General features: G+C 36.7%; 1 protein-coding gene across 1 annotated transcript in view; it reads right to left on the reverse strand.

Annotated features, from left to right (window-relative positions):
• The window catches only part of pkd1l2a (polycystic kidney disease 1 like 2a), a 35,689-nt gene that overhangs the window by 1,812 nt on the left and 11,894 nt on the right, over positions 1 to 21,983 (reverse strand). The window contains exons 6-38 of the mRNA XM_048183327.1: positions 21,585 to 21,811; positions 17,114 to 17,521; positions 16,590 to 16,705; positions 15,884 to 16,019; positions 15,081 to 15,261; positions 14,864 to 14,972; positions 13,352 to 13,484; positions 11,587 to 11,880; positions 11,338 to 11,483; positions 9,354 to 9,536; positions 9,099 to 9,236; positions 8,860 to 9,015; positions 8,651 to 8,775; positions 8,419 to 8,539; positions 7,667 to 7,798; positions 7,337 to 7,562; positions 7,059 to 7,249; positions 6,496 to 6,726; positions 5,643 to 5,756; positions 5,384 to 5,562; positions 5,131 to 5,277; positions 4,796 to 4,995; positions 4,041 to 4,285; positions 3,736 to 3,949; positions 2,978 to 3,423; positions 2,722 to 2,818; positions 2,500 to 2,640; positions 2,243 to 2,428; positions 1,604 to 1,934; positions 1,038 to 1,171; positions 831 to 958; positions 585 to 745; positions 238 to 448 (exon numbers count right to left, since the gene is read on the reverse strand). Of these exons, the coding sequence (XP_048039284.1) occupies positions 238 to 448; positions 585 to 745; positions 831 to 958; positions 1,038 to 1,171; positions 1,604 to 1,934; positions 2,243 to 2,428; positions 2,500 to 2,640; positions 2,722 to 2,818; positions 2,978 to 3,423; positions 3,736 to 3,949; positions 4,041 to 4,285; positions 4,796 to 4,995; positions 5,131 to 5,277; positions 5,384 to 5,562; positions 5,643 to 5,756; positions 6,496 to 6,726; positions 7,059 to 7,249; positions 7,337 to 7,562; positions 7,667 to 7,798; positions 8,419 to 8,539; positions 8,651 to 8,775; positions 8,860 to 9,015; positions 9,099 to 9,236; positions 9,354 to 9,536; positions 11,338 to 11,483; positions 11,587 to 11,880; positions 13,352 to 13,484; positions 14,864 to 14,972; positions 15,081 to 15,261; positions 15,884 to 16,019; positions 16,590 to 16,705; positions 17,114 to 17,521; positions 21,585 to 21,811 (6,187 nt within the window). The remainder of the gene's footprint in view (positions 1 to 237; positions 449 to 584; positions 746 to 830; positions 959 to 1,037; positions 1,172 to 1,603; positions 1,935 to 2,242; positions 2,429 to 2,499; positions 2,641 to 2,721; positions 2,819 to 2,977; positions 3,424 to 3,735; positions 3,950 to 4,040; positions 4,286 to 4,795; positions 4,996 to 5,130; positions 5,278 to 5,383; positions 5,563 to 5,642; positions 5,757 to 6,495; positions 6,727 to 7,058; positions 7,250 to 7,336; positions 7,563 to 7,666; positions 7,799 to 8,418; positions 8,540 to 8,650; positions 8,776 to 8,859; positions 9,016 to 9,098; positions 9,237 to 9,353; positions 9,537 to 11,337; positions 11,484 to 11,586; positions 11,881 to 13,351; positions 13,485 to 14,863; positions 14,973 to 15,080; positions 15,262 to 15,883; positions 16,020 to 16,589; positions 16,706 to 17,113; positions 17,522 to 21,584; positions 21,812 to 21,983) is intronic.

The following is a 21,983-nucleotide window of genomic DNA, read 5'->3' on the forward strand; positions in this document are numbered from 1 at the left end:
ACTCACATCCAGGAGGATCCCAGTCCTGCAGAGTTTAGCTTCAACCCTAATTAAAGACACCTGGTCCAATTAACCAAGTCCTTCAGGATTACTTGAAAACTACATGGAGGTGTGTTGGAGCAGGGTTGGAGCTAAACTGCAGAACTATGGGCTTCCACTATAATCTGCTATTGGCCCTGATTATAGTCTATTTTCATGGTCTACATTCCACAAATTGCGAGAGAGTATGATACTCACAGCAATGGAATAGGCCAAAAACATGATGGTCATGACCACGATGAAGCCAGAGATATCTGTCCATGCTCGCTGCAGTGTAGAGGTGATCATGTGTAGCTTGGGGTTGAGTCTCAGTAGATGCCACAGCTTGATGGTGGCCAGCAGAACTAAGAAGGCTATCAGATAGCCCAGTACAGCATCTGCCGTGGCAGTCTCATAAAAACTGGCAAACCTGTTAGAGAAGCAGTTGTATTAATTGTGTTTCAAGTAGTTTCAAGTATAAAGTGTATGTTGTGTAGTATGTAGAAGTCTACTATTCCAATCTGAACATAGTGATTGATCTGTAAGAGTTTATGGCTTCCACTCACATGTCTTTGTTATTTTGGTAGTAGTCAATGTCCCGGTTACCCAGTATCGTCCTCTTGACAAACACAGATAATGCACTCCAACTTAGAATAATAATGGCCAATTCCAAAAGATTCCACTTGCTTCTGAAATATGTCCATTTCTGCTGCTTCATCAGTTTACCCTATAAAATCCAGAGGATATTGTCCATTATAGCTTCACTAATGCAAATACACCATCTTATTTTAGTGTTCTATGAAAGAGCTGACCTGCACAAACATGTAGTAGAGAATGAAGAGGAAATAGATGACCTCTGATGCCATAACAAATACATGAAAGCCACCAGTGGACTGATAAAGATGGACAGTCTGCACCTCACTACGATACTGAAATGCACCTGCAAAAACAAAATTACTGCGAGTCCAGACTTTGAGAACATGAGGATCTCATGAGAATTTAAAAAGGAGATGCCTCACCTACTCCTGTGGTCTCAAATATGAGAGTCACAATGCAGAAGAGGTTCACATTTGCATTATAAACTGTGAACTCCACAAAGACCGCCCGTGTATACACGTCCAGCCAGGTGTTGTTGAGAAGATACTGAAGAAGTCTGTTGGATGGGAAAGACAAAAATCAATTGTTCTAACTTCTACTTTGAAACTAGATTACATATTGTTACTAGGGCTGGGCGATATATCGCATGCGATTGTCACCCGCATTTCGTCAGTAAAGCCGGTTCCCTGATTACCGCTAAATCGCCATCACCTGCTTTCAAATGGAGCGCCATTTAATAGACAGAGCCGTAGATCACTGACAAGCTACGCAATATCACGTTCATTATCGCAGATGAATCGCCTTCGATAATGAACGCGATATTGCGTAGCTTGTCAGTGATCTACGGCTCTGTCTATTAAATGGCGCTCCTTTTGAAAGCAGGTGATGGCGATTTAGCGGTAATCAGGGAACCGGCTTTACTGACGAAATGTGTGTGACAATCGCATGCGATATATCGCCTAGCCCTAATTGTTACACGTTATGCTACCTGCTTGCATTCTTTTGATCCGGGCCGAGGTCCACCACAAATCCTCCACCCTTATAAAGGGCCAGTCCACCCCAAACAGGATTTGCCCGGAGTTTGGCCTGAGTTTGGTAGTGCCACGGTGTGAGTACAGCCTTAGAGCCATTCACATTTTTAGTCTGGTTCCAAGCTGGACCATAAGAGCTCATGTCCTCCGCTTCCCAGGAGTATGGGGCATGGCAATCAGGAATAGTGTACTGCATGGGCTTGGCAATTTTACAAGAGTCTTTTCTCACCCTAACCTGACGGAGTCGAGCGTTGCCAACAAGTTTTGAGTTTCCATCTGTTATGAAGCCTGAAATGTAACATACAACAAAGTGCATTTGGGTCTAGAGGTAAAATAAACAAGCAGTGTTTAACCTTGAAAAAGTAGACCAGAGGTTTTCAAACCTGTCCTGGAGGACCCCCATCCCCACATTTTGTATTTTTCCCTTATTTGACACACCCACTTCAGGTATTGCTGTCTCTACTAATGAGCTGATGAGTTGATTTAGGTGTGTTAGATGAGGGAGACATACAAAATGTACAGGGTTGGGGGTCCTCCAGGACAGGTTTGAAAACCCCTGAAGTAGACAATGTAGACAATACATATTTTAGGAATACCTGGATATTGCCCAAACAGATTACTGAGCAAGGAGGATTTTGCCCAGTTGAATATATTTTTGTGGTTCATACTCTCTGAAATGCCATTGCTGAAGCTCTGCCGGATGTGCTGAGTGAGGTAGTACGCATGTGGATCTCGCTGACCATATGCGACCAAAAGAAGCATCCACAGGAATCCCACATAAACTGCAATGTAAAAGGCTGTGTCAAACAAGCTGATCTTTCCATTAATGAAAGAGTAATTGTGTCTTTCTTACTGAGAATCTCCCGGATGAGTGCGAAAACTTTCTGCTCCTTGATCATGTTGTTTCTCATCCTTTCTATGTCGGTGGGAGGAGGAGGCTGATAGAAGCTACATGTGCTGTCTCTCCTGGCAATTCTGACTGCATCAGGATCATCTGTGGACAGGCGTTTCAGCTGAAGTTTTGCCACACAAATAACATGAATATCAAAGAAGATACTGTAAATTCACTCGTTACCTGTGTTGGGTAGAGTCCCATCAATCGTAACATCTCCATACTCTTCTTGATCAACAGTTTTGAGTACCAAAGCAAAAAAGACTGCAAAGCCCAATACCTAAAGAAAACAATACAAGGTCATCAAGTCTCAGTAGCGGACACTGTTATGTAACCACTAGTTGCACAGGAAGTGGTAATGTACAATACAGATAAATATACAATCATAAAATATAAAAAGGAAGGTCTCATGAATTGTCTTTCTTATTCCGTCTCTTACTTTTACAGGCTGAGTGATGAAAAGGCTTTCAAAGAATGACACCACCATTGAGATGAGCCAGCTAATGGAGCGATCCTTCCCATAGGTCAAGCCATAGATCATAGTGAAGTATGCTGAAACACCACTGGTGGCTACAACAAGAAACCAACCAATGAACACAAACCACCAGGGCAAGCCTTTCTGACAACACTTTTTGTTGTCTCCACTGCTGCCCTCTGTTGGGCTGGAGCCACGAGTATGCAGACCACTGGCAGAACAGGAGGAGACATGAGGTTCAAGTAGGTTCTTCATGCCTTGGACCTGCAACACAGCCCGGTTGTAGCTGCCTGGCTTAGAAAAGGATGAAGGCCCCAGCAGTTTCAGCTCTTTATCCACATTTTGGAGTTGTTTGTAGAGATACTGGCTGTAGATGCTGTGTTTTTCATTTCGCTCACAAACACTGCTCTCTGCGATAGGAACAAAAAAGATTGTTTCATATATAATAATGTATGTATGCTGAGCTCCATTCAAAGTCGTAGGAGGGAATACTCAAGTTTCCACTTCATACTGCATTCCAGACAACTAGGAACTTGGAATACTCTCCTACTTCCACTTGAAAATAAGCAATGGAATATTGACACTCACCAATTTCAGGGTTGATCTATCCAACCCAACTTTACAAATTCCGGTGGTTTTCTTACTGAAGTTTTAGTTGACATTCAAGTTTCACATTGTCTGGAACTAAGAAATATTATACAGGCTGGTATGCATGGACTCACCTTTCAGATTTACACCCCCAAGGGAAGCCACAAGAGTTTGCTCCTTTTTAGAAGAGTCAGTGTAAAACTCATTTCCAACTTGATTGTGTTGACAAATTATCTCTTCAACCAATGACAGCAGATTGTTAATATCTGTTTTGGTGGAGTCCAGTTCTATCCTTGGTACAGGTTTTCTCATGACCTTATAGAGTGAATGTGCTATTCGTTTGATGTCCTGAAAAAAAATATATAAAAAAGGTCATAAAACCACAATTGTTATGAGTGATATAGAACTATGCTGGGTCAAATTCTTGAGTAGGACTTGCCTTTATCACAGCATCAGGTGTGATATCCTTGTGATTATAGTGTGAAGGCTGATTTGGAGACACACGTCCAGTTTTGCCTTGCTTTGTGGGATCTATCTTTGATTGCTGCTTTGAAGACGATTCAGGCTTTTGCTCCCTTGAACGAGCATTTCTGAAGATGCTCACAATAAGGAGATTGATAGGAAACATGATAATGGAACTTTGGATGCCAATCATGACCTGTTGCCAGGTGAACTCAATCTGACCTGTAGCCCATGCAAGGATAGAAATCACATTGTTATGAAAGTAATTATGTTTTGAGTCAAGCAAAGGCTTTAAGTTATGTCTATAAGTGCTGTTTCCAGAATGTAAATGAGGGAAGTGATGACAATCCCAAAGGATATTGTACTCTCAAGTAACTTGCTGCAGATACCTTTACTACTCTACACCAAATCAAGGTCTAAGTACCAGTGCTACTGCCCTCAAATGTTAGTCTGGAGCCCTGCAGTGGTTCCCAAGGTCAGAAAAGTAAATAACAATGTTAGAAGAATGTTGTCTGTGATATATTTTCACTGCAAAACAACAAGAAATCACTGCAAGTTTTGAGAAAATTCTTGGTTCAAATGTTGACATATCTTACTAAGATGTGATTTTATAGATAGTTTATATTCTGCATCATCTGAAATGGGACACAGCTATGGATGGACATGTTCTACTTTGCTGATAAGAGCTTTCTAGTTGAAGAGATTGTTAGATTAATGTTTTATTGGCCATACCTAGGTCCATGGTCTGCTCCGAGGGGTCTGACGGGATACCCCAGAACATGATACTGGTCAACATGGTGCAGAGCAGCAGCGAAAAACAGCAGGAGACACGCTGTACTCGTGTGAAATTACTACTTGGGGGACGACTGATTACAGAGAACCAGATGTGACCATCACGGAAATCTTTTGCAGTCTTCATGAAGAACAAATTACTGTAACATTTGAAGACAATAAGTTGAGCATTAACGAGAAAATACTAAACATTTTGTACCACATTTTGTAAAAACTGTAATTCTTTTTGTTACCAAACATGTCCCAAACATTTTTGTCATCTGACAGCTACATACCTAAATCTTTTTAAGTCCATCTCCGTTGCAACAGGAAAAACTTTATCTAGTGTGCATTCTCCCAAGTCAATGGCCAACCACGAGCTGCACAGGAAGTGCCACTTCTGCCCAGTCTCCAGATCCTGTACCATTACTTTGTTAACATACCTGTAACAATTCCAAAGGGTCATATACAGGAAATACTGAAATTACACAGACGAAAACATGCCTCCCATATAATCTGACTGTATGACATATTTCCCATTCATTTTACCAAGAAGGATGCTGTCCTGAGTTGTCATGCCACAGCCTGATACTTTGTAGCTCTCCCAGTGAGAAAGGGGCTGTCAACAAGAACATATCCAGTCCTCCCCTTTCAAACACTGGCTTTTCAGGGTCAGTCAAATGATGAGGTTCGCTCTCTCCCTCTGTGCCCTGTAGAATCACTGTCACCTGGAACAATGTTATGGCAGAGTTAATTGCACACAAGTGTCCCTGAAAAAATGCTGCAACAATATATGGACAGCACTAACCTGAGAAGAAGTGGAGGCCCCACGACGATGTCCTGTGTTGATAGTCAACAAGTAACGATATTCAGCTAAGGGATCATTGTCCTCAAGTACTGTGACCTTCACCTGCATCTGCATCTACAAAGAACATCTGCACTTTAAAACATACTGTACATATACCACACTCAGGCATTCTACAGTAGTACATCTGTATACAAAAATTTAACTTAAAACTTAATGGAACACTCCACTTTTTTTGAAAATAGGCTAATTTTCCAACTCCCCTAGAGTTAAACAGTTGAGTTATACCGTTTTTGAATCCATTCAGCCGATCTCCGGGTCTGGCGGTACCACTTTTAGCATAGCTTAGCATAGTTCATTGAATCTGATTAGACCGTTAGCATCTCGCTCAAAAATGACCAAAGAGTTTCAATATTTTTCCTATTTTAAACTTGACTCTTCTGTAGTTACATCATGTACTAAAACTGACGGAAAATTAAAAGTTACGATTTTCTAGGCCGATATGGCTAGGAACTATACTCTCATTCCGGCGTAATAATCAAACAACTTTGCTGCTGTACCATGAGTGCAGCAGGCGCAGGTACTGCCAGACTCGGAGATCGGCTGAATGGATTCGAAAATGGTAAAACGCAACTGTTTAACTCTAGGGGAGATGGAAAATGAGCATGTTTTCCAAAAAATTGGAGTGTTCCTTTAAGTTGGCAGATTAACATCAAAGTTAAACAAAGAAGATTTTCTCATTAATAGTAATGTTAGTTTTTTATTTTTATTATTTTTTTCTTTCAATCAAAACATGGGATTATCTATAAGTATCTCAAATAGGATCTTCAAGAAAAACACGTTTCTAAAAGCAAACCTTGACTGCATCCTGAATGTCCTTTCTTCGTGCCCACATCACAACCAACAGGTAAGCCAGGATAATGGCACCTACAAAACACACCACCACTGGGTTGTTGACGAATGTGCTAAAGAGTTCAGCAGTGCGGGACACATCAACCACGTTGGGCATTACGAAGAAAGAGCTTCCAAAGAAGGTCAAATGGGTACATAGGCATTGAGTTACCAATGTTGTAGTACGAGGGCCAACCTGAAAGAAAAAGGTATGGCTCTAACCTCTGTATAAATTACATGCTTATTCAGTTTAAATGGATGTTCACACCAAGTTTAAATGGATGTTCACACCAAGAGTGACTGCACCAACAAAGCAATTAGAAGTCACTTATTAGAGTTGGCAATTTTCAATATCAGTGATTGTTGACAATGTAATATGGGCGTTTCCAGTGACCCAACAAAATATAAAGACTTTATGATATGAGGAGTGACACCTCAAAACCAACAGTACAGCCATTTGGTGACCTCCAGTGATAAAATCACTGTCAGTGATAATAGATATTAATAGATATTGGTGGTTCAGCTTACCCTACAGTCATCACCACTCCAATTGGCCTTCGTCTCATCCCAATACAAACAGTGAGCAGCAATGGTTGTGATGAAAACTGAGGCATTTGTCGAATTCACCCCCGCACCAACAACAGGCCTTACCAGAAGATAGTAAACGCCTACTTCTACTGTCATCTCCATAGGGTTAAGCACCCATGTGTACCTCTCCTCTGTGCCACAAAAATAAAATACTTTTCAATGTTTTGCAAACAGTATTTCATAAATTGAATTGTTGAATTGTTTATATTTTTAATAACCTTGAGAGTTGCCCCCTTGAGGCAGTTGGATCTGAGCCTCATAATATGTATCATTAGGGTAGTCCTGAAAACCCAGGAGCAACTGCAGGGGGGTCTCCTCTGAGGGGTCTAACTTGAAAACCAGAGATATATTGGGTGAAGTCACATTAATGACCACAGTGCTGAAGCTTCCCAATTCCAGAAGAGTTTGGTTAACCTCTGCCATCTCTGTCCTTGGTAGGAGAATCTAGGAAATGAAAAAGATAGATAAATTCTGGATGTTTTATATTTACAGTAGCCAAGCTTTTGGCCTCTCATGTTCATGGACACTTGCTGATAATCTCTTTTTACCTCAATCTCCTCAGTGAGATTTGCCACTGGAATCACAGAGCCATTCATTTTGGTAAGAGAAAGAGACCCCACTGATCCACTGATACGGTCACCCTCACACCATGAGAATGGATTTATTCCAAAACTTGTCATCTGTAATATGTTCAAGAGTAAATTAACATTACAGAAATCTAATATTTGAATCTCACCTTTCAGGTAAGTCTTAGTTTCAAGGTTGCCTGGAGGGGAGAGGTGTCCAAAGTACATCAACTGGTCACGGGGTACCTCAGGGGCCAGTGCTTGGCCCTTGACTAGATTAGACTAGATTGACTAGATTTCTAGATTAGACTATTGTAATGCACTTCTGGCTGGATGTCCAACGTGTCTTCACTGGCTTTCGGTTCAAGTCATTGATGCCTGAATACAGGCCAGCAATGGGCTAGGTATCCTCTTTATCTCACCTCCCTCTTACAAATTTACATCCCCTCCAGAAGCCTGAGGTTGGTGACTGAGTTGCACCTCATGGTACTATTGTAAAAAAGCACAACATCACTTTCCTAAACACTTTACTAGTTGAATGATCTCCACAGTCCTTCCCAGCCAAATTCCTTATAATATTCAAGAAACAGCTAAAACACAAAAACAAATATTTTCCTTGAGCACTGAACCATGTCTTGCTTAAGTTGACTATTTTGTTATTGTCGTCTTGGGATGAATCACATTTGTAAGTCACTTTTTTATGAAAGCAAAATGAATAAATGCGCACAACTCACCCGTACATCTACTGGTTCATCTGCAGACAGAACATTTGAGCCCAGAGACGGGAGCATAAAACTGGCAGAGCTGTTCTTCTGAATGTTAAAGTGCTGATTCTGAAGACCATCTGATGAAATTCTGAAAGAGCACAGCAGAATGATTCATCTTATTGCTTAGGCTGCAATGTCAAGACCCCATAAAGTGACCATCTTTACGCTTGTGTACAAATAATTTGTATTATTCTCTTACCTGTTGACATATAAACCAAAAACTGAAGTGCTCAGTATGATGGGCTCCTGGTTCACCTTTTTCCCAGCCAACAAGGCACTCTGAACATTGTCCACAGTGTTTAGTAAATGACTAGAGATCTCATTCTGTAACAGATGGGTATGAAAACAGCGTCAAGAATAATGGTTTTGAATCAGCACGTGGAGCAAGGCTCGAGTGTTGTGTAGTACCTGTTCAGATGTATTGGAGGAAACTTTGATGATGTTACTAACAGCATGAATTATTGGCATCGATGCTTGCAGTATCTTTTCAGAGCACTCCTCACCAGAATGCGTCAAAGAGACTAGGGACTCGCTGAGGTTTGTGAGCAGAGAACTTGCCTGTAACTGTAACCAGATGGATGAGTTAGATAAAGAGTATTACTACTAAGGTATTGCCATCTAAATACAGTCGGACTGTTACAAAGTACCTGCGCAGTGCCTGTCAGCTCATGACCTTGTGTGGTAAGGCCTGCAACCACATTAGCACTCATCTGCACCTCTGCTGGATTCTTTGGGGGGATGGAGCTTGTGGCAACACTCAAACTCAGCAACATCTGTTGTCTCAGCTTTAGTCAGAAGATACATACGGTATCTGGTTATTCAGAATTACAACAGAGGTGTAAAAGAAACACGGAATATAAAAATAAAATCATTACAGAATGTGCATATTCCCTATAGACTACCTCTTTTTTGACACTGTCATGCTGTTCTTCAGGTAATGCATCATTCAGTCTGTCGGACACAGTCTTGAACATCTGTGCCAGCGCTGCCCCATTGAGTCGACCTTGTTGCTGCAGCTGAGACACCTGATTGGAAACCAGTGCCTGAAGATCTCCAACTGTGTGCTTAGTACTGGTGTCCTTTACCTGGAATATGATGCACAATAATTTAATTTCTACAATTCTGTCGTTCTTTCGGTCTGTATGTCACTCTGTCATTTTATCTATCTGACTAAAACCGTGTATCCACCACAGGAACTTTCCCCAGGAACTAAGAACTTTGGGGTGGTACTCGGTGTGTTTCAACAACAGGGACCAGGGTCTAAATGAAGTTCTGGGTAAAAATTTCTCCCTCAGAATGTCCCTGCTCACGAGGTAGTACTTTTTCAAAGTTCAGGAATTGGTTGATTGACTCCATGCAGCATTTTGTGTCAACCACCATTTTTAAAAGTCTGTTGCGGTGCGTGTAGTAAGATTTGTTTGCTATTCGAATCAACAATGGAGTTTAAAAAATACGACTGATGGACTGACGACGAGGTTCAGGCTTTATTAAGCTTATATGCGGAGGACGAAATCCAGCGGGAACTGAAAAGTCGCGCACAGTCCTACATCACCTGACTTAATCTTCATGCTACTTTAGACCATGTAGGAAACCGCAGACAACAACAGGTCTTGGGGGTGGGGGGGAGTTCAGGGGAAAACATTTCTGGGACAAATTGTTCCGTGTAATTTCAGAGGAAACAAGACTTAAAGGTATAGTTCACCCAAAATTAAAATTTGATGTTTATCTGCTTATCCGTCATCAGAGTGCGTTTTCAGACCTCACACACCAGATGCTCAAGGCATTTGGACATAGTGGTGTATTAGAGGTAAAAAAAATTATAGTTCAGTTTCTCGCACAAACCGATCGTTTCATGTCTTAGGACATCAATGTGTCGTCACGAGCTGCAGGGTTTAATTTGGATTTGTCTGTGCATGTTTTTTGACTCTTATAGATTGTGTTGCCATTGACATGTATTATATGACTGAAGTTGGAGTTAAAAATCATCATTTGTGTTCTACTAAAGAAACAAAGTCTCCTACATCTTGGATGTCATGGGGGTAAGCAGATAAACATAAAATTTTCATTTTTGGGTGAACTATCCCTTTAATTCTCAGGAAATGGCTACATGGTCCCCATAACCTAGTACTAATATTGATTAACAAGAAAAAACTTATATAAACCTATAATTAATATAAACTTATATAAACTTTACATTACATCCATTGATAGATTCAACTGTGTTTAATAATGCTAAATAAAATATAAACATTAATTTTATTTTTGTTCATCACTATTGCCAATTTACATGTTCCCATTCATCACAATAACACATTATTATCATTTATTTATTTATTTTTTAAAAAAGGAATTTGTTTAAAAAAGTTGACTGGTTGACCAAAATTTTGCATTTATTGAATTTACCAAATTACAATGTCATAATTTACTTTCTATATAGTTTGTTATGATCATTGATTATTGTTCATTACTAACTACCAGAATTTACTCAGATATCTATTCATATTATGAAGCATAAATAATTATACAGATTCCAAACTTACTGTGTTCATGACATGAATTAGGGTCAAGGTCAGTAATGATAAAAAACTAAAATTACAGCCATATATTTAGGATTGTGGGTAATAATTTAAGAGCTGGTTATTGAAAAACAAGTATTTGTTATATTATCTGAATATTCATCCTTCTTTGCTGGTCCCTCACTGTGTAGTGGTTACAGATTTGGTATTTTTGGCCTGAAGTGGAAGAATATATTTTCTTGAAATTTGACAGTGATTTTTTTAATTTTTGAGGCACAAATGGCACAGTTATATAAGAATGAGCCATCTGTCTTTAATTCAGCTGAATGTTTGAAAAGATGTTCGTAAACAAATGAATTCAACTACAAACCCAAGTGGTTACAGTAGTGTCAGCAGTAACGCCTGCTGCGTTCTTAACAGTGATGTCCACCATCAGAATGTAGTTGTTATGTGCCTTCCCTAGAGGGAGATAAAGCGACTCCACTGTGGGCTCAGAGCCACAGTAAAAATAATTACCTGCAAAATAGGTCAAAGTACAAGAAGTTAATTTTTATATGGATAGGCTGACTTTACTTTTATCAGGAAGAGCCAAATGTAGAATAAAGATCACATTTCTCACCACTGGCGGTTTTGAAGCAGAACACACAGGGCCCAGCTCTGCAGAAAGATGGATCCACAGAGCAGCTAATCTTAAAGGGAGAGAGAACATCACCCACAGGAGGGCTAATGATGCAGGAGGGCGGACGCAAGACGATAGGGGGCGCTACAGTGTTGAGTGATTTGTCAGTAGTATGAGAAGATGGAGGCACAGTGGTCGGCAAAAGTGGCGGGACTTCTGTTGAGTCCTCAGTATTGGATGCACCAGCAATGGGAACAGTGTATCTAGCAGATCCAGATAAGCTGTCCTTGGTACCTAAGAGAAAACACAGATTTGGCATTAATCAATTGGGGTCTCAAATTTGATTGGTCACACAAATAATTTGAGGTTACACTCTATTTTAAGGTTGTTACAGTGTAATCACACAAATAAGTACTGAGTAATATTCATTAACAGTATATATGGTTTAAGGTTAGGTTTAGGATTGATTACATGTAATAATGCATAATTTATGGTTTTTACTATAGTACGTACATCACTGTAAACCCTAATGCTCAAAATAATGAATTGGTTTAAGTAGGGCAAACTCAAATTAAACAAATTAGTTCAATCAAATTAACTTTTATGAGTATGAAGAACTTTCTTTTTCATTTGAGTTCACGAAACTGACACATTTTAAGTAATCTGAATTGTTTCATTGTTTTAAGTTTCATGAACTTGTTGCTTTTAATTTGGACAAACTTAAATTTACCTGAAACTGGGCTGGGATTTCTATTTCCCTGCATGCTTTGCCCATGGCACTCGGAAGGCAGAATAAATGCTAAAATTAAGTGTTAAATAATGTTTTTGTTGTTGTTGTTGTTTTTGCACGAGATTAATGTTAAGTGGGGGATTTCGTAGTGTTTAATGCTTTGCTATCCCAATCTAGAAGAGTTTCTGTTATTTTGGGGTTACCATCATGGTGACAAGTGGAGCATGAGCTTAGTTTGAGAAAAGGTGTATGATACATTTTCTATATTGCCGTACTCTTTCAGTTTTATCAAAGCATTGTGTTACCAATTAACATTTGCTGAATTACCAAATTATAGCTAACTCAATTTCCATAACTAACAATATGTTAAGATTACATGATAATTTTAAGTTAATTTACTCAAAAATTTCAAGTCAAGAGCAATTAAAAAGTATGAGTACAAAACTGAAATCTGCCAGTTTTGCCTAATTAAACTTTGAATTTATTAACTTAAAAAAACTGGTGTAACTGTTTACCTCAAATATTTTGAGTTTTGCAAACTTATTCAGGTTTACAGAGTGACACTGTAAAATAATGTGTTACCTAATTTGGTGGTCGCAAAAAGTATTTGAGCACTTTAACCACAGTTGAAAGTATGAATATCACTGCATTAGATAATAATATTAACCAAGTGGCATTTATTTATAATTAAAGACAGCACAAATACTCTTTTCAAGCAAAAAACAGATTTGTAAGGTTTCAAGTGGAAAAATAACAGATTAAAATGAACAAAGAAAGTATTTGGGCACTTTCTGGTTGTACTAAGCCTGCGTGATCTTGAGGAGAACTGACTTTATACATCCACTTCAGCCATTATAACAGCATTTATTTAGAAATAACCAAATATGGTGTTTACAGGTGCTGCTTGTTTTGAAATGTAGTTATCTGTGCATTGAAATTCTTATATTTTTAAATGTGATTTCAGTCACTTTGGGGGCCACTCTATATTTACTCTTCAGAAGAATGGATACAATTTACAAGTAAAGTGACTCCTACCATAAACCACCACTGTGATGTCCTGCTTTGCTTTCTGTAGTGTGTCACTCTCTATGGTATAAGAGCTGCTGCCCTCTGCCTGCCATATCAATGGCTTTTTCATCGACTCGGAGTAACAGTATTTTAGCAAACCCTGTGGGAAGGTAATGTATCAGTTGTATTTTAATACACCATCCAAGCACATTATATTATGTTTAAAAAGACTAAGGTGGGTCCCTTGTGAAAAAGAAGTGAGATTAATTGTATTGAATGTGCACTTTTTAGTGTACTTCAAATTGTACAATTAGATTTTTGTTTTTTAAAATAAATCTGTACATGCAGATAATATTATAATGATATATTATATATATATCATAATAATAATAATGCTAATTAAATAAAAGGCCACTTAAAGAGAGTACACTTTCAATACTTAACACACTTAAGTACACTTTTAAAAATTACACCTTGTAATAAATTTCTAATAAAATAATAATAAAAATAAAAAGATTTTTTTCTAATAAAAAATATCTTATTTCTAACTTTTTTTCTCTGAATTGTGAGATGGAAACTCTTAATTTCAAGTTATAAAGTCAGAATTGCGAGAAAAAAATATATTCAGAATTGTAAGATATAAACTCATAAATTGCAAGTCATAAAGTAAGAATTACAATATATAAACATACAAAAATAAAGTCAGAATTGTGAGATATAAACTCTTAATTGCAAGTCATAAAGTCAGAATTATGAGATATAAACTTAAAAAAATAAAGTCAGAATTGCAAGATATAAACTTACAAATACAAAATTAGAATTGCGAGACATAAATGCACAAAAATAAAGTCAGAATTGTGAGATATATACTTGTAATTGCAAGTCTTAAAGTCAGAATTGCGAGATATAAACACAAAAATAAAGTCCAAATTCTCAAATTAAAAGTTTAAATTTGAAAAAAAAAAAAAATAATAATCTTTTGTCATGCTTTAGTGAAGTACATTTGTTTTAATGTGTTGGCACTTAATTATACTTAAGTACTTAAGTACCTAATTATAATTTTAACTACAGTGTTTTATTCAATATTACATTTATTTTAAATGTACTGAACTGCAACGTTATCATTACAAATGTGTAATTACAAATACATTTAAATACAAGTTTAAAAAGAAACAACATTACAGTAAATTATAGTCTAACATAAATGCTTTCGGCAGTACACTTTCACCATAATTCAACGAAATATAGAAGTAAGAAGTACTTAAGTAGGTCGAAAAAGCACTCTAAAGTTCAGCATTTAATATACATTTTACTATAATACATTTTCTAATAATTGCAATTAACATGCATTTAAGTGTCTGTTAAACATTACATTCAGTTCACACTTAAATATATTTATTTTTAAAGTATATTTTCCCATAATAAGTACTTATTTTAAAAGTATGCTAAAGTGTACTTCTTTTTCACAAGGGGTTACATGCAAAACTGGATTGATTTTCAGAGAGTTGTCATGGCATAACACAAAATAAAAACACTTACAGTAAAATCCTTAGTGCTCTCCAAGTACCAAACAATTTTTTGACATCCTTCACACTGGACCTGTAGCGTAACACTGTGAGCAACGTTCACTGGATTGCAGTTGGAGCAGCTAAAGAGAGAGAGGAGATGAAGTATAGTCCGGTTTCAAAGCAGCACAAATGACGACAAATCCAAGAATGCATTTTGATCAAATTAATACAATCAGTTACATTCTTACGTAAGAGTGAGCTTCATATTTTCCCTAGGAATGACAGTGATGCATCTGAATCCAGATTTTGAATGATCACTTGACTTAGTATGTACAGTATACACTGAGAAACTGTACACCGGTGGAAGACAAGCTGCCGGTATCTCATAATCTCTATTTTTCACTTCATCCGGACAGGGGCAAGTTTCACCTATGAAGAAAAGGGGGGGAAAAAAGAAACAACAACAGTTTCTTATGTGCTTTGAGGAATTAATGGATCAATTGGATGGTTATCATGGGACTGTTGTTCTAACTACAGACTTGATTAAAAAGATATCTTTCTCCACTGATGGCTATTCAAACGTATCCATGTATTCTGACTGAATAGATTGTAAGCAACATGAACCAATCATGCATAACATTATGACCACCTTCCTAATATTGTGTTGGTCTCCCTTTTGCTGCTAAAACAGCCCTGACCCGTCGAGGCATGGCCTCCACTAGACCATCAGACCAGGCCACCTTCTTCCATTGCTCCGTGGTCCAGTTCTGATGCTCACGTGTCCACCGTTGGCTCTTTCGGCGGTGGACAGGGGTCAGCATGGGCACCCTGACTGGTCTGTATTATATCTGACACCTTTCTATCAGAACCAGCATTAACTTCTTGAGCAATCTGAGCTACAGTAGCTCATCTGTTGGATCGGACCACACGGGCCAGCCTTCGCTCCCCACGTGCATCAATGAGCCTCGGCCGCCCATGACCCTGTCGCCGGTTCACCACTGTTCCACTGGATAAAACACATTATTTGTGATTTAACTATAGTGAAACTTACTGCATTTCCAGATAGCATTTTCATCTTCCAGTCCCTCAACATACAGCTTGACGCTGGTCGTGCCGATGTACGGGATTTCTGGATCAACAGTGATGTGCAGATTATTGTTTCTGGCAATTCTCACGTGCTCACCGATCTGTTGAAATTATAGATGTGTAATGGATGTGCAGCAATGTTCTGGGATCAATAAAAGTTAAACTATTGACAGCATCTGTGGCATCCAGAAAACAATTTCAATACCATCAGTTTGTAAAAAACAAACAAAAATGTGCATACAGTAATGCATTAACAGTGAAACTCTTTGGCGCAAGACCTTGCACTGGAATTATGCTAAATTACACATTATTTCGAAATACAGCCAACAAGTAAAGTTATCATTTAAACATTTACATGATATGTTCAAGGATATCAGAAAAGTATTTATAAGTTGATATAAAGGAAATCCAACCAAAGGAATTATGTCAGAAATGCATAACAAGATGTTCAAGTAATCCCACCACAAAAGAACAATTTAGATGACTTTACAGCTCAAATACAAGACTTTCATGAATTACTGTAAGCACGATTTACGTTTTTACACATTAATGATGTTGAAATTATGTTCAGTGGTAATTAACAAAATCTCTCATAGACCTCTCGAAATTGAGCTTAACTTGTATTGTATGCTTGTAATGAAGTGTATGTGTTTATGTGTTTGATCACATACTGTATCTCCATCTTGTTGGTTCACTGTTTCATTGTGACAATAAACTGTTGTGTTTCCACCGTCCGTTTCCATGCTTGAGAAGGAATTCTCTGCTCTGACCACAACATTTAATTTGCCTAAATGATAGGATAGAGAAATAATCAGATTGAAGAAGCTGCAAGTTATTTCAAGCTACGCTATCAAAATATACACTACCTGACCAAAAGTATGAAGATATTTTTTTCTTCATTATAATGTATGTTTTAAAGGCGACCTATAATGCCTCTTTTACAAGATGTAATATAAGTCTCTGGTGTCCCCAGAATGTGTCTGTGAAGTTTCAGCTCAAAATACCCCACAGATCATTTATTATAGCTTCAAATTTGCCCCTATTTGGGTGTGAGCAAAAACACACTATTTTTGTGTGTGTCTCTTTAAATGCAAATGAGGAGTATGTAAATGAAAAGTATGAATTAATGCAAATGTTTTAAAATTAAACATCCACTTTTGGCCATGCAAAGTATGTGTCTATCAAATGTGAGCACCTTGTATTGAGTTTGAGATGAGGAAAACCTGTGGACCTCCATGCAGCAACTCATGCATCTCAGAGGAGGTGTGATTGGCTCCAGACACCAGGAAATGCAGTTGCACTGGAGCCCCCCGAGCCAGAGTCACATTGACAGATAGGGCATGGACCGGACACTGCTCATGCTCAAGTTCCACGTCGGCTATGAGGCCTTCCACTGGCTCCACCAAGCACAGCTCCAAGACGGTGGAGCCATTTATTGCCGTCACCGCATTGAGAGCCACAAGAGTAAGCTGGTGACAGCCTGGTCCTAGCTGCTGCTGTACCTCTGGAGATACAGTGATGTTCTGGGGAACGATCCCTCTGATAGCAGATGCGGAGACCAGCTCTGTATTTCCATGCTGAATTTTGTAGGTTACATTTGTTCCTGGCGGAGGTAAACATTTATTTAGATTTTGTCAGTTTTTATCACTTATATTATGTCCTTTGAATCACAATACATATTTCTGTCATCTGGTGGGTGAAAAATTGTAGGTAAATGGATAATAAAATCCCACAGACTCCATGCCATATCTAGGGACAACAGTATCATAGACACTTGGTTGGGGGCCAGTAAGCAACTTGTTTCCACCATGAAATAATAAAAAAAGGCAATTGTGAATTTTTTTTTATCTCTTATTGCGAGTTATAGACATAGAAAAATAAAGTCAAAATTGAGAGATATAAACACAATTGTGAGGGAAAAAATAGTCAGCAATAGTCTGCTTGCAATTCAGACTTTATTTCTTGCAACTGCAAGTTTATATCTCACAACTGCGAGAAATAAAGGAAGAATTGCAAAATTCACATTTCTGACTTTTTTTCTTGCAGTTGCAAGTTTATAACTTTTGTTCTTTGAATTTTGAGATGGAAACTCTTAATCGCAAGTTATAAAGTCAGAATTGCAAGATATAAACTTACAAAAATTAAATCAGAATTGCGAGATATAAACTCGTAACTGCAAGTCATAAAGTCAGAATTGTGAGATATAAACACACAAAAATAAAGTCTGAATTGTGAGATATAAACTTGTAATTGCGATTCATAAAGTCAGAATTGCGAGATATAACTGTACAAAAATAAAGTCTGAATTGAGATAAAAACTCGTAATTCCGAGTCATAAAGTCAGAATTGCAAGATATAAATGTACAAAAGTAAAGTCTGAATTGAGAGATATAAACACACAAAAATAAAGTCTGAATTGTGAGATATAAACTCGTAATTCCGAGTCATAAAGTCAGAATTGCAAGATATAAATGCACAAAAATAAAATCTGAATTGAGATAAAAACTCGTAATTGCGAGTCATAAAGTCAGAATTGCGAGGCATAAATGCACAAAAAATGTCAAAATTGTAAGATATAAACTCATAACTGGAGTCATAAAGTCAGAATTGCGAGACAAACTTACAAAAATAAAGTCAGAATTGAGAGATATAAACTCGTAATTTCGAGTCATAAAGTCAAAATTGCGAGATATAAACTTACAAAAATAAAATCTGAAATGAGATAAAAACTCGTAATTCCGAGTCATAAAGTTAGAATTGCAAGATATAAATGTACAAAAGTAAAGTCTGAATTGAGAGATATAAACACACAAAAATAAAGTCTGAATTGTGAGATATAAACTCGTAATTCCGAGTCATAAAGTCAGAATTGCGAGGTATAAATGCACAAAAATAAAATCTGAATTGAAATAAAAACTCGTAATTGCGAGTCATAAAGTCAGAATTGCGAGGTATAAATGCACAAAAAAAAGTCAAAATTGTAAGATATAAACTCATAACTGGAGTCATAAAGTCAGAATTGCGAGACAAACTTAGCAAAATAAAGTCAGAACTGAGAGATATAAACTCGTAATTTCGAGTCATAAAGTCACAATTGCGAGATATAAACTTACAAAAATAAAATCTGAAATGAGATAAAAACTCGTAATTCCGAGTCATAAAGTTAGAATTGCAAGATATAAATGTACAAAAGTAAAGTCTGAATTGAGAGATATAAACACACAAAAATAAAGTCTGAATTGTGAGATATAAACTCGTAATTCCGAGTCATAAAGTCAGAATTGCAAGATATAAATGCACAAAAATAAAGTTTGAATTGAGATAAAAACTCGTAATTCCGAGTCATAAAGTCAGAATTGCGAGGTATAAATGCACAAAAATAAAATCTGAATTGAGATAAAAACTCGTAATTGCGAGTCATAAAGTCAGAATTGCGAGGTATAAATGCACAAAAAAAAGTCAAAATTGTAAGATATAAACTCATAACTGGAGTCATAAAGTCAGAATTGCGAGACAAACTTAGCAAAATAAAGTCAGAATTGAGAGATATAAACTCGTAATTTCGAGTCATAAAGTCACAATTGCGAGATATAAACTTACAAAAATAAAATCTGAAATGAGATAAAAACTCGTAATTCCGAGTCATAAAGTTAGAATTGCAAGATATAAATGTACAAAAGTAAAGTCTGAATTGAGAGATATAAACACACAAAAATAAAGTCTGAATTGTGAGATATAAACTCGTAATTCCGAGTCATAAAGTCAGAATTGCAAGATATAAATGCACAAAAATAAAGTCTGAATTGAGAGATATAAACTTACAAAAATAAAATCTGAAATGAGATAAAAACTCGTAATTCCGAGTCATAAAGTTAGAATTGCAAGATATAAATGTACAAAAGTAAAGTCTGAATTGAGAGATATAAACTTACAAAAATAAAATCTGAAATGAGATAAAAACTCGTAATTCCGAGTCATAAAGTTAGAATTGCAAGATATAAATGTACAAAAGTAAAGTCTGAATTGAGAGATATAAACTTACAAAAATAAAATCTGAAATGAGATAAAAACTCGTAATTCCGAGTCATAAAGTCAGAATTGCAAGATATAAATGCACAAAAATAAAGTTTGAATTGAGATAAAAACTCGTAATTCCGAGTCATAAAGTCAGAATTGCGAGGTATAAATGCACAAAAAAAGTCAAAATTGTAAGATATAAACTCATAACTGGAGTCATAAAGTCAGAATTGCGAGACAAACTTAGCAAAATAAAGTCAGAATTGAGAGATATAAACTCGTAATTTCGAGTCATAAAGTCACAATTGCGAGATATAAACTTACAAAAATAAAATCTGAAATGAGATAAAAACTCGTAATTCCGAGTCATAAAGTCAGAATTGCAAGATATAAATGTACAAAAGTAAAGTCTGAATTGAGAGATATAAACACACAAAAATAAAGTCTGAATTGTGAGATATAAACTCGTAATTCCGAGTCATAAAGTCAGAATTGCAAGATATAAATGCACAAAAATAAAGTTTGAATTGAGATAAAAACTCGTAATTCCGAGTCATAAAGTCAGAATTGCGAGGTATAAATGCACAAAAAAAAGTCAAAATTGTAAGATATAAACTCATAACTGGAGTCATAAAGTCAGAATTGCGAGACAAACTTACAAAAATAAAGTCAGAATTGAGAGATATAAACTCGTAATTTCGAGTCGTAAAGTCACAATTGCGAGATATAAACTTACAAAAATAAAGTCAGAATTGAGAGATATAAACACATTTGTGGAAAAAAATAGTCAGCAATAGTCTGCTTGCAGTTCTGACTTTATTTCTTGCAGTTGCAAGTTTATAACTTTTGTTCTCTGAATTGTGAGATGGAAACTCTTAATTGCAAGTTATAAAGTAAGAATTGCAAGATATAAACTTATAATATGCGATTCATAAAGTCAGAATTGTGAGATATAAACTCGTAATTTCAAGTCATAAAGTCAGAATTGCGAGACATAAACTTCCAAAAATAAAGTCAGAATTGTAAGATATAAACTCTTGAATGCAATTCATGAAGTCAGTATTGTGAGATATAAACTCGAGATTTCGAGTCATAAAGTCAGAATTGTAAGATATAAACTCCTGAATGCAATTCATAAAGTCAGAATTGTGAGATATAAACTCTTAATTTCAAGTCATAAAGTCAGAATTGCGAGATATGAACTTACAAAAATGAAGTCCGAATTGTAAGATATAAACTCCTAAATGCAATTCATAAAGTCAGAATTGCGAGATATGAACTTACAAAAATGAAGTCAGAATTGCGAGATATGAACTTACAAAAATGAAGTCAGAATTGCGAGATATGAACTTACAAAAATGAAGTCAGAATTGCGAGATATGAACTTACAAAAATGAAGTCAGAATTGTGTGATATAAACTCCTAAATGCAATTCATAAAGTCAGAATTGTGAGATATGAACGCACAAAAAAAAGTCAAAATTGTAAAATATAAACTCGCAATTGCAAGGAAAAAAGTCAGAAATGTGAGATAAAAAGTTGCTATTAACTATATTTTTTTATGCCATGGTGAAAACAAGCTTTCATAAATTACGTCAGAAAATAAATAAATAATAACAACATCAACAACTGTAAAACATTTCTTTTTACCTGCATCTAACTCCACTTGGATTTTTAGAGGGTTATCATAAAGTGCTTTGCAGTTCTTATAGTCTGTGGATTGATTCATGCTGTGGCACTTCATAGTCCCGAACTCTCCAAGAGGCTCCTGGATAGTGATGCTCTTGTGGGCTGTCACATGCCATTCACTAGTGCTGCACTCCACTGCCACAGTGTATACTCCAGCATGGCTGTACTTATGGACCACATTCTCCATCCTAAAAAGAGTTTCCACAGTCAATCATCAGTCAGTCAAGTTCCCTTCTGAAAAAGACGTGTGCTTAATTGTATTGAATGTACTCTTGTAGTGTACTTCAAATCTTAAAGGTATATTTTATACTTGAAAGTATAAAAAAAACTGTACTATACTAGATAATATAATATTAATCA

Source organism: Megalobrama amblycephala, linkage group LG3 (assembly GCF_018812025.1).
Source record: "Megalobrama amblycephala isolate DHTTF-2021 linkage group LG3, ASM1881202v1, whole genome shotgun sequence".
Lineage (NCBI taxonomy): Eukaryota > Metazoa > Chordata > Actinopteri > Cypriniformes > Xenocyprididae > Megalobrama > Megalobrama amblycephala.